At 38.4% G+C, this 13,050-nt stretch overlaps 1 protein-coding gene across 1 annotated transcript; it reads left to right on the forward strand.

The window, feature by feature from the left end:
• The first annotated feature begins 454 nt into the window (after nucleotides 1–454).
• LOC128255351 (uncharacterized) lies at nucleotides 455–1,775 on the forward strand. Its single transcript, XM_052984900.1, has one exon. It carries the CDS (start codon nucleotides 591–593, stop codon nucleotides 1,623–1,625), a length of 1,035 nt encoding a protein of 344 aa, XP_052840860.1. The 5' UTR covers nucleotides 455–590; the 3' UTR covers nucleotides 1,626–1,775.
• The last annotated feature ends 11,275 nt before the right edge of the window (nucleotides 1,776–13,050 follow it).

A 13,050-nucleotide genomic window follows, 5' to 3' on the forward strand; every position in this document is an offset into this window, starting at 1 on the left:
GGAGCTACCTGGGATCCAAAGTTTGTGTGGGATGGTTCGTCTTGGAAGAGATTTCCAATTGAACCGCATCCGAATTTTTTTGAGTGAAATATTTAAAAGTAATTATTTGCCATGTTTAACAGAGAACTCTGTTTTCAAAATATTTTTTTAAATGAAAAACTTTGGTGATGGTTAAAGCGAAGGTCACTTTAAGTAAGCGTTTTTAACCATGTTTTAATTAAAAAAACAAGAGTTCTTTAACACGACAAGCTATTTTCATGCTCCAGCCATTTTTAGAATATTTTTATAAAAATCACATCCAAATTATTTAGATTTCAAACAAAGAGAACAATTAAATAGTTGGTAAAAGTAATTATGATCAATGCTTAAATAGTTCTTAAAAATATACATTTTTCTATACATTTTCAACCCATATATATTTATCTCGTAATTTCGCATCAATGTTTATGTCAATTGTATAAGTCTGTCAAAATACTAAGCAGTGTTTTGCTCAAAATTGGGAGGCACACGAAAACACAACTACTTTTCTCCGGGGCACAATCAACGAGATTGGAGACAAACATGCAAAGTGCCCCACTCTAAGAGTCGCGATGCTATTAAAAATTCTACGTAAATATGGCACATTGAACCACTTGGTCGGCAACCACCATCACCATCCCCATAACAACCATTCCCGAAATGCGCGATGCGGATGCGGATCCGGATGTGGGGTCCTTCCCGGAAATTGTCGTGAGTTACACGACTGGGATCGGCAGAGCGCGGCGCACGACCAGCGTCGGAAAATCATCCCGAAGCTGGTCTACCTGCATAATCCGTGGAAATACCTGGTGACCAAGTTCAATCTGTGGAAGCTGAAGTGGCTGTGGGATCGGGACTTCAGCGAACCGGACTTCTTGGAGGGCGCCAAGCAGGCGGCGATCGTGATGACGGACATCATCCGGCAGCAGAGTGCGGACAAGATCAGCGAGTATACGACTCCGGTGGGGTTCCAGCAGATCACCCGGGACATGCTGCTCTCGCGGAACGACACCCGCCTCCAGCTGGTGAGATTTGAAAGGGAACACCTGCGGCGGGCGATTCCCATGAAGGTGGCCACGCGGCAGAATTTCGGCAGGAAGTACGCCTTCATAGACATGCTCTTTGTGGGCCTACGGAACACCAAAGACTTCGACACGGCCAGCGAGGTTGTGGAGGTCAGCGAGATCATCCGCCGGATGGACAACGAACTCAAGACCCCGCCGGAAGTGGTGGCAGTTCCGCATCGGATTGTGTTCGCTGAGATCTTCATTCGTTTCAGGAGAGACTACACGGCTGACGCAAGACGAGTGGTTAAGGCAAATGGTCCACAAGCCCACAATTTCCCCTTCAATTCACAGTTCAATGCACCTACAACTCCAACGACTATGGCCAATACTAAGCCACCCCAAGAACACTTCATACAATCAGCACTGGATCCCATGAGATCCCCTCAGAATCCGTCCATGACGGCTCTTCCACCTAACACAAGAATTCTACCGCGCATGGACGATGTGGGCTGGTCGGTGTCCTTCTACAAGATCTTGACCTTCGACGTCCTTAACTACGATCCGCAGTCCAGCAGAAACCAGCAACACCAGACCCACTAAAAGCCTTAGTGTTAGGGCAATCATTGATCAAAAATCCCCCGAAATTCAAACCCTTTAGTGCAGTGGAAACAATAATGATCGGCTACTTTTATGTACAATTTGGTTTCAACTTACAATAAATCAATTTAGGATTTGTCGTTTTCTCGAAAACAAAAAGAGTTATTTTATAACCCTTGCAGGGGATAAAGAAAACATTTCCGATCCTATAAAGTATAAATATTCTTGAACAGCATATAACAATAGGAAATTAAAAGGGAATATATTATAGATGCTGTGTTTTAATTGTTATTTTAGTTCTTCGAGATAAAGAAATGGTTTATTAAACTTATATAAATAAATATTACTACACAAAGAAATGTTGAGGGTTATGCAAACTCTGAAGAGAAACTCACGAATTTGCATATTGATTATAATCAAATTTATCCAATGGCTGGTTCCCATGCAGTCATTTAAACCTATTTTTGCTGAATATCGTTTATAATCTGATTCATATAATGTCTTGTTCCCATAACTAATGCAACCATTTGAAAACATTTTCGCATGAATATTGTTTAAAATAAAATTCATTCAATGACATGTTCCCATAACTAATGCCACCATTTAAACCCCTTTTTCGCGTGAGTCTTTCAAAGCTCACTGCAACCCACAGTTTCACACCTCTTTTTTGGGCCACACACAAAATATGTGTACAAAACGATGTTGTAATGAGGCACATTACACGATTTGATCTTGTTAGCTGATGCTGTGATGTTATTTTTGTCGTTATTGTTGTTTCGGCTCTAATTGGTTTTCCAACATGAGCATTTGGGCTTGGAGTTTTTGGCTACGGGGCTTGGCCTTGGCGTGACCCAATCAATTTAAATATTCAAAATGATTGAAGGAAATAACATAAATAAATTGACAAATGTATGTACGACAAGCTCGTGTCATTTGATGTTTTTACATCGTGCCTAACACATTTTTGCATAATTCGAACATGTTAAATGGTTTTCGGAAATTTACTTTGGAGGTGGTCCCCTTGGGTCTCCAAATCGAAACACAATTAAAAGAGTATGAGGCCCAATATTGGCTTGACAAATGATGCTGGTTAGGGAAAGTTAAGAGCGGTACACCGAAATTCCATATCGATGATGGACCGTTGACTCAATTGAAATGTAAAGTAAGCCTCATAAAAGCTTTACAGGTAAGATCTGAAACCTTAAACACAAAATAATCGAAAGTGATCTATTTTAAGCTTCCTTCGATCCTGCAGACATTCATTTAATAGGTAAATACTTGATCCTTGTGTCCGCCAATTGAATCAAGTTGCTTTCACTGCAGTAGTGAAGGATAATGTTCAAAGTGACAGACCAAGTTCGCTTCCCTTTCATCTCTCCCAATTCCAATTAGTTCCCCTCGGCAAAAGCTATTTGCTCGAGTTAAATAAGACCCAGGTCCCAGTCCCAATAATCCCGACAGCCTGCACTGGAACAGGACCCAAAAGGAGCGAGTGGGAATAACAAGGGCTGTCAAAAGGAAAGAAATAATTTAAATAAGAAAACACAAACAGCTGTTGCAGTTCTGAGCCAAAGATGGAAATGTGCCACTCCCCCCGGGAGGCGGAAGCTCCTGAGCCAGCGACACTGTACAAGCAAAAGGGATAATCTCATTATAATGAAACGCAAGTTATGCACGCCCATCCGGCAGCCGCTAGATGGCGCCAGTCAAGGCGTCACTCAAGTGTCGCCCGCGTCCTCGGCTTAGGCGTCAAAAAAAAAAAAAACATGATTTAAAAAACATCTAAAAAAAGAAAGATAAACAATCTGATGAGAAAGGAAGCCGAAGACACAGCTGGTATTCTGGTAGTCCCGACTCCAAGACTCAGAGCTTATACTGCTCTCGAATTGGCCTGGCTGGAGCTGACATGCAGAAGCGGCCATCAAAAAAAAAAAAAAAAAAAGAAAGGAAAAATTACAAAAATTTATGTGCCATTCAATCTCTGCGGCAGCCAGCTTCTGTCAGCCTGTCCTCTGGAATTGTTGTCCATTTCCAAGGATGTCAGCCTGGCAAATGCCTCCCAGTCTGGTCATAAATAACAAATAGGATAGAACTCTCATTTTATGAAGGGCGAAGTTGGGATACTCTCAGGGACATTTACTAAAATCACAAATAATGAAAAAAAAAAAACTAGGAATTTAAAAGTTAACAGAAGTTAATTTTAAATAACTTTACTTTAGTCTTGGACACAAAAACATTCTTTAGGTTTCCTTCCTAAATTAGTCAAAAGTAGCTCATTGGATCCTAGTCAATTTGTTTAATGAATATAATAATTCTCGTCTACATTTTTTTTTTTTGGTTGAAATCATTGTCTTTTAGCTATATCTAGTGAGTTCTAACTTAACTTAATTACAATCTTACTTTCTTTAATTTATTAAGTATATTCAGTACAAATATGGAATGAGTTAAATAAAAAGAACGCACTGAAAATCTGGAAATTTAAACATAAAGACTGCTATTTCCAAAATAACTCTAAATTCGGCCATTTTAAAAACTAGCAACACAAAAAAGGGAAAAATTAATTAGACAGTTTGAACGCGGAGAAGATTCGCCGAAAATCAGTGAACCGGCTTAATTTCAAACTCATTTGCAAATATTTACCGAGCCCAACAAATCACAGACATCCATCCTAAAACCTTTCGGCGGACCCCAAAACCGGATCGAGATCCCCGCTAGAAAAAAAAAGATAAGTGTAACAGGTGTACACAAAGCACAACCCGTGCTGCCATGGGCTCAAAAGTTTCCATCGTTTTCCTTGCCGTTTTTTTCCATTTAATTTTCCAAAGATTAATTACAAGTCTGGCGTAATGAGAGGATTTCCGGTGCAGGATTTGCTGCGTCCTCTTTTTTCCAGCCATCTACGCGGACAATATTCCCCGCTTAACGTTCGTGCCCCTTCTACAGAAGCTCATATTTCTTGTGTTTAATAAAAATTGAATGAAATTTATGAAATATTCGCGCGATGTGCATAGAAATGCGCTTGTTCAGGGTAGGCAGTGGGAAAGCCCACCCACCCACCTGCACTCTGAATCTCAGTCCCGACTCGTTGATCTTCATTAGCGGAGCCGCCGTCGCCGCCGTCGTCGCGGCTGCCGGTAAATGTCTTTATAGGCATTCCCGGAGACGCCTCGACAAAGCTTTAAATTTATGGCAACGCATTTGCGGCGCGCGCTCTTACGGCCATAATGCGAGGAAGAAAAGCAAGAAAGTCTGGCTAATAAAGCGTCGGCGTTGGCCCCCGCCCATATAGGCGTGTGGCCCCCTTGGCCTATCTGTCCTTTATTAGTTCATTGCTTGGCTGACTCCCCGCCCGGCTCCCTTTTGGCCATATCCATTTACACTTGAATATTTATCGCCGCTCTTGGCCAAGTTAAAAGGAGAGTTGGAGACCTCCCTGGGCGCATCGGATAGAGCCAACTCCAGACCCCGACCCAGTATAGAGTTGTCACATAATTCTCGACGCTAACAAGCTAAACGCGCTATTTAGCACAACATTTGTAGAATGCCGCCAGATCGGATGGAATGGAAGTGGTCACCTTGGCTACATTGCATAAGAGGTACAAATGCCGAGTGGGCGATATGGAATTCGCTGCTGTTTCCAGACTTAAATCATTGACAACCGGATCGTTATTAAAATCTAGGGAAAACAGCATTTAAAATGCTTAGGTCAAATGACAAAATATCTGCCAAATGCTCTAAAGAGGACCAAAAATGTACTTTCAAAACTTATACATAAGTATATGTTTTTTAAAATTGCATAGCCTAGAAGACTTTATGTGAGTTTTAAACTGATTTATCTTATTATTATCTTATTTGCTTAAATGTCTTAAGCTGAAATTTATTTCTATTTTGGAAATGACTCTCTACGATTGTACAATACTTGTAAAAAATATAGGGTCAATGTCATTTATCATCTTTGTGAACTTTGGTTCACTGAATGGAAGCTAAATTTGAATTTCTAATATCTTATAAGAAGTAAAACGAGACAGCTAATCTGATGAGGCAAGTCAGAAGACAAGGATAGCTACTTGACCCCTGAAATCTGCCTGTCTCACTTGCTCTTTCTCAATAGTGTGAGTAAGCAAGCTGCACAAATATTTTTTCGCGCCTTTTAAAACTCCGCCAAAAAGTTGAATTCCTGGAAGAACAGGAAAAGAAAACAATGACAAACGGAAACCTTTTAGCGGTAAAAACGAATTGACTGCCAGCGGCACTGATTTAAACGGACTAAAACCGCACATGTTTTAAATATTAAACTTTAAAGCTTGAAGAACTGGGCCAGAGTTCGATTGCCTCAAAAATTGCCTCTTGGCGCCAAATATTTATTACACTCGGTATGTCTGGCTTGCTGTCAGCATTTAAGAGAATCTGCATAAATCGAAAAATTTAACAAAAGTTGTGTCTTTAATTTAAAACACATTTTGCATGCCCATTGGGGGTGCGGACTCAAAACACTGAAAGAAAATGAGAAATATTTAAGAAATCATAAAGGTAAAGATTTACGTGTATGTCGAATTTTTAATTTACAACACAAGAATATGAAAATATGTATATATTTTAAACAATTTTCATATGAAATATTATGTTACGAAATAAATTCAAACATTTCTTTTAGATATAATAAAGATAAAGATTTATGTATATGTCGTATTTTTTAATTTACAACACAAGAATATGAAAATACGCATTTTAAACAATTTTCATACTTGAAATATTGTGATACGAAATAATTTCAAAAATTTATTTTAGATATAAAATTAAATTTAATAAAGACATTTTCTTTGTGTTATTTTAAAGGTTTTAGATTTAAATCGCTGTGCACTTTGCACAGCCATAAGGGGAAACAATAAAAACAACGTAGCGCTAAACTGAAACATAAATAAATCTTAAATTTTAAGCACTTAAAACCTGGCAAAACACACACACACACAAAGCTGTTTGCGACTCGAAAACTTTTGTTTTTCAAAGTTCTTTGACGACGTTGTTTTCTTTCCGTTCCGTTCGCTGTCAAACATGCAATTTCTTTTGGTTTTTCAACGTTCGATTGCTGTGGTAAAGAGGGGGGGGGGGGGGGGGCGGAACGGGCGGTCGGTGGAGGAGGGAGGGGGCGTGGCAGGGCAAAAGTCTGGGCAGCAGCAACAGCTGCAACAACATCGAAAAGCGAAAACAGCGGCGACAAGGACAAAAGCCAACAATGGATTATTAGTGGCACTTAAGCAAACACGCGGGCAAAAGGGCTGACCAGGGGGGCGTGGCGGGGTCAGGGGTCGAGTGCCACAAGGATATCGTTGTGAACGTGAACCATGTGTGTGTGAGCGGTCTCTGCGGTTGTTTTTGCTGCTGCCGACGTCTGATTTATCGCCGAGATGTGGGCGTTTTTAATTAATTTCACTGCAGCAGCGCTCAGCACAGATTTCCTGCTCATAAAGAACGAATTTTAACACAATATTTAAGCAGGAGGAAAAAGAACAGAACTGTGGTATTTAGTTAAGAGAACCTGAAGAGGCGGCCACTCCTTCAGTAGTGTTTCAAGTGTCGTTAAGTGGTGCATCAACATTGTGTTTGTTTCGCTCAAGTGTGAATAAAATTTATTCACCAACCCTAACGGATTTGCGGTTCTAAACAGCAAGCCAAACAGTAGAAATCATCAAAAAATTTTAAAGACTACACAGAAAACCATAGCAAAATTTAAGAATCTGTGAATTTTATCATATTAAAACCAGAACATAAGCTATTGTTAAAGAGAACACAAACAATTTAAGAATTGTTAGAGCACATTTTTTTGAAGGTATTAACTAAAAAAAAATTCAAACATGTTAACATAAAATATTTAAATTATTTAGAACTTGTTTTTAGAATCTTAAAACATTAAAAAATATGTGATGGGGCTATTTAATATTTATCTTATTGGAACTAAAGTTCTTCAGATTAATTTAAATATCCCTGAAAATTCGCACAAGAAATGCACTCAAAAACAAACACTCATCTAGCAACTCTGGAATAATTACATTTTCTAGAGCTAATTTGGTGTTTCCTTTTCTGCTTGGGTAGACTTTTAGCTGCAGCTTTTAATTCTAATTTTGACACGAGCTCTTCACTAATTTACTTTCAACTTAAATTTCGGGGGAATTTAGCAGAGTGTCCTCTACTTAACTTCCAAGCGAAGAGGACTCGAACTTCGTGGGAGTTGCCAAGATAATCTCGACGAGAGTGTCACTTTGCTGATGTGTCTTGCACTTGAAGTTTTTGGCCAAATGGGGATTCCTCCGACAAAAGAAAGCTAAAATTTCTCCAAACACTTACCACGAACTTTAAAGAGAATGGAAACTTAAACCGCTGGTTACTACTCCTTGGGCCTCAATAAATTCATTAGTCGGCTCTAGTTGGATATGAAAATAGCGCGGAAGGAACTAATTATGCTGGGAATACGGCTGCACTATTAAATTTCACTTTGTTGCATGCATAAAGTTCATTATGCGCCCGTTTCACTTAATGAGAATTCTGCAGCAGAAGTAGAGAGGTCCCAGAATTCTTCCAGGGCTGCCTAAATAAATCGATAAATTCCCTAAAAAAAATACTAAATCGTTTCAGAGACAGCGCGCTGCAGTTTAAATTTTAACCTATTTGAATTCGGTTGAGTTGAAGCCAACAATACAACATGTTTGTATAAATTAAAAAATGGTTAAGAGGACAACAAATAGTAAATAAGCGGACAGCAACGAAATGGAAACCAATTAAAAGCAAACAGCGAGTTTGTTATGTTGGCCGATGTCGTGTATGTAAATATTTTCCCATCCAGACGATGTGCGAAAAGTGATTTAAAAGTTTAATTCATGGTCAACAAGGAGACCAATAAAAAGGCTTGTATTTTAATGGATTGAACAATGATACACATATAAAAATGAATGCAGGGGTATATAATTACATGTATATAAGCATATTTAACAAAGGAATGCAGATTTTTTTCTTTTTAGAGATTACAAAAAAAACCTTTTTTAACTTTTTTGTACAGCATTATTCTATTGGTCTTTCAGCCCTCTTTTTTTCTTTTTTGTCATTTAAATTTGTGTTTATTGCACTGCTATGCTAATTAAAGGGCATAAATAAGCCAATATCTGCGAGTTTTCAGCTGTCTTCATAAGAGCAAAGTGCCAGAAAGAGCCAGTTAATTGATTTACGACCTTCAATAAAATCGTAGAAGGCAACTTATCATTACCACCACCCCGTTTCAATGGCGGCTAAGCTAAAACAAACTAATTTCAGGCTAGAACCCGAGCCAAGGCAATAAAGTAAGTTAACGATCCAGCGAAAAAAGGGAGAGAAAACTGGAAGCATCCGTGACATTGAAGGGCTCCGACCGAAGAGTTCTTCAATTAGTGTAAACACAAACGATGACACTCTCCGCGGACCAAAGACCAAAGAACCCGGGAACAGAGCCAATTTCCAGTGCCAATTCAGGGTCTCTCCTCTCCAGATCTCCAGACACTTTAATATTTAACGCCCCTGGGAGCCGGCAGACAGCGGAGCTGGCGACAATGAGCCAAACCAACGCCATCGAGTATTCCACGAATATGTTCGTGATCATAAAATTATAATTTATGAACAAAAAGCAGCGGGCCGGCGGTGGAGGAGTTGCAGGTCGGGTCGGGGTACCACTGCAAGCTTATCTCATCTCGGGCATCTCTAAGTGCGCACATATGGAGGACGCGAGATGCAGATGCCGAGATGCAGATGCCACAACCACCGACCCAACAACACAACAACCCAACAACCCGACAACGATGACAACGTTTGGAGCGATTTTGGAGCGCGGCTCGCGTCAATTTTCAGGAGTGAGTAAAGCAGGGAACGTGATGGCTCTGGACACAAGCACTGAGAAAAACCAGCAACTTAAATCTAAAAGAAATAAAAACTTAAACTAAAATAGTAGTTTTAGCCAGTGGAAATGGCAACCAAAACTAGTATGTTGAAGCAACTTTTGAACATTTTTTTATATATTTTCGTGAAGCTAATACTATAAAACTAAATGGGGCAAAAAAGTAAACTTTTCAGAATTGTTTTTAAAGTTTTAATTTTTTTAGAAAAAGTAAACCATATTATTATTATTTCTTTTCCATTTATTTATTTGCCAGAATTTCAGACATAAAAAATGTGACTTATTAAAAGGTGTTCGGTTTGTAAAAGAATGAACCATTTAGAGAAATAACACACCCAATAGTTTGAAGAAATATAAAAAAAATAAATTATTATTTGTCTAAATTCAAAACAAACATTGTTAAGAATATTTTATTTTAATTTTAAGTTACAAGACTATACAATTTTTACAAATATTACGAAATTAATTAAGGTATTACATTAAAGTACAATATAGACGAACTATGTTCTTATATTTGGAAAAAATTAACTTGATTTCTAAAGAACGGTTTTTAGACAAAAATCAAATTAAGATTTAAGTTTTGATATTCTTAAGTTTTTACCTCATTTTTTTTGAGTGTCCATTGCCCCAGTCCCTTTTTCAGGGCCCTCTGTTGAGGGGGTGATTGTTGTTATTGTTATTCCGGTTGCTCTTTCTGTTTCCAGGAAAGACGCCTTGGGCCCTGGTTGCTGGATACTTGAACAATATTTTCATATTTATTCAGGCGCGGACTTTGCTTGACATTGGTAGCCGGATCCCGAGGAGAATCCCTCCAAAGCGAAACTAATTTGCGGTTCGGCTGCCCAGCGAGTCATCTGCAATTTCCTTTGCGATGCGAGAGGGTCTGTGTTATTGCGCCACGCCCACTTGCAAGGAGGCTTAATAAGTTGGCTTTTTGCGAGTTTGGGGAATGGAAACCTTTTGGGGTCAACTTCCCGGGGGCTTCGGCACACGCATCGCGTGGTATCTGTGTCTGGACCTCTCACTTCTCCCTCCGTCTGCTCGATATTGTGGAACATTTTGGTTTGGCTTCTGCAGCTTAATTAAATTCTTTTCACTTGTTCAGCTCTGTGGCTCTGATAGAGTCTGCGCAACAACAAACAAATTAGTTTAGTGGAAAAGTTTATCAATTAAGTAGCCGGGATTCTCTAGGCCAAATGCATTTGATTGGGTTCTCGCTCTGATGGTCGGGAAATTGGTTTGCAAGTACATTGACATAATTCTAGCAAATGAATAAGAAGATGTATATTGAAGTAAGGTTAATATCAGCACTCATTTCGCAGTTGCCTTACAATTTCATCACAAAAGATGTAACCATTTCGTTTATTTGTAATTATTCCGTCTTCGGGTACGATTGCTTCATTTAGGAGACTTAGTCTTTTTATTTTAACAAATACTATAAATAAGTTTGGAAAAGGCTACCCACATATCATAAAACAATTTATCAAAGGCTGAAGTACTATGAAAAAAATAAATTGAATTTATTTCTTCAAAATATGCAGCAATCTCTATAAGATTTTTTGGTTAACCCCTTTTTTTAACGATATTTTTTAAATTAATTTGGCTACCCACGTATCAAAAAATATTTTAATAAAAACCTGAAACAAACATTAGTTTCCTTTTTAAACCAACCTGATTTGATCATTAAAATAAAATATTAAATTAAATACTATTAAAAAAATAAAGTGAATTAAATTCTTAAAAATACGCAGCAATCTCTTTAAAGTATTTTTATTAACCCTTTTTTAAACAATATTTTTTAAATTAATGTGGCATTTAAAACTTCGCTTTGTGCGTATCTAGCCTTCTCCTTTTAATGTAATTTCTGAAAATTATTCACTCACCATTGACAGTTTCTGGGCCTTTGTTGAGTGCGAAATTAAAAATGATCGTCGTCGGCTTGAAGGCTCGCCGTTTATTGTTATGGGGCTCTGTGGGTCTTGCGGTCTCCCCGTCCGGATCATAATTCACAGCCGCATCGGAGGATATGGCACAGGGAGTCCTCCTTCCTTCCTGCACTGCATGCAATATCCTGGCCCAAGCTGGGGCAATAATTTAAATGCGCTCTATTATTTATTTGAGCATATGTCAATGGAACCTATTTATTTATTCACGCCAGCGACAATAAACAAAAAGTTTCGTATAGAGATGCAAAATGGGAATAAAATCGCTTGTGGACTCAGCACTGGCGGCTGTTAATGAGCAGAGGGAAAATCAAGGGAAAAGGTCGGAAAATTGCATGGAAAAGGGGGGCGGTGAACGGTTTATGCCGCAGCGATGGCAACGCGTTGCTGACGTTAATTGACCGCAACAATTTTTTCGCCGCTGCAGTGTGCAGTAAATTTTAATGAAATTGCTGCCATTGCACACGCCCACCGATATAAGGAGGCGTGGCCAATCGCCTCCCGGATTCCCTGCACCCAACGTGCTGATGACATGCTGTCAGCGACACTTCGTGCCGCTTGTTGCATGCCGCAAATGCAACAGCAACAGCAGCGGCAGCAGCAAAAATAAAACTGAAATTAACATAAACAAAATAAAAATCTATACGGGAATGCGAGAATAAAAATTCTTTACGACTGGGGCTTAATTCCCGTCTCCTCTAGCCTCTGCTCCTGTTTGTTTCGGCTGCCATTTTTGATGTTGCTGCATTTATAAATTAATTAAAAGCAAATTACTTTATGTTGCATGTCCAATTTCATTAAAGTTGCCAATGCAGCAGCAGCCATAAAAAATAAATTATTATGCAGAGATAGTCGGCAAGAAAGTGTTATAAAAAGTTGAACTTACAAAGTTGTTTTTATGGCATACAGTGAAAATGTTTAATATCCTTGATGAATGCCGTTTCTATTGGAAATTAATTCTCTAGCAACCGAGAACTCATGTAAACAAGTAACGAATGTAGGAAAATAGTTTTTTTAACCTTTTAAGGATTAGTAAGTCCCACATTTTTTTATACCCTTGAAGAGGGAATTATAATTTTGGTAGTTTTTCAAAATTTAGAAATTGTTAAGTATTTCAGAATTATCGTTTAAATTTCATTAAAATCGGACTACTATATCAATTAGCTCCCATGGAAAAAATCGGAATATTAAAAAACAAAAAAATTAACTTTTCTTTTTTTATTTTTTCAAAAATTATCTTGGAAATAGTAATAATTTAAACTATCAAATTTTCAGATTTACGATTTTCATTTAATTCAAATCGGAAAACGATATATCGATTGTTTGAGCTGAAAATCATCATAGCTCAATGCTTTAAAACATTTTCGCATATAAATATGGAAGGGTATATAAACTTCGGCATGCCGAAGCTTGCTTCCTTTCTTGTAAAACATGATATCATTTTTGAAGTCCACATATAGGTTAAGTTTATGAGATTTATGCTACACATATGCAACACCTGTAATGCATTTATCTGCCCAGAGCAACAGGTGACTATTCCATAGATAATCCCTTCCGCCCAACACGTTCG

Source organism: Drosophila gunungcola, assembly GCF_025200985.1.
Source record: "Drosophila gunungcola strain Sukarami chromosome 2R unlocalized genomic scaffold, Dgunungcola_SK_2 000011F, whole genome shotgun sequence".
Classification (NCBI taxonomy): Eukaryota; Metazoa; Arthropoda; class Insecta; order Diptera; family Drosophilidae; genus Drosophila; species Drosophila gunungcola.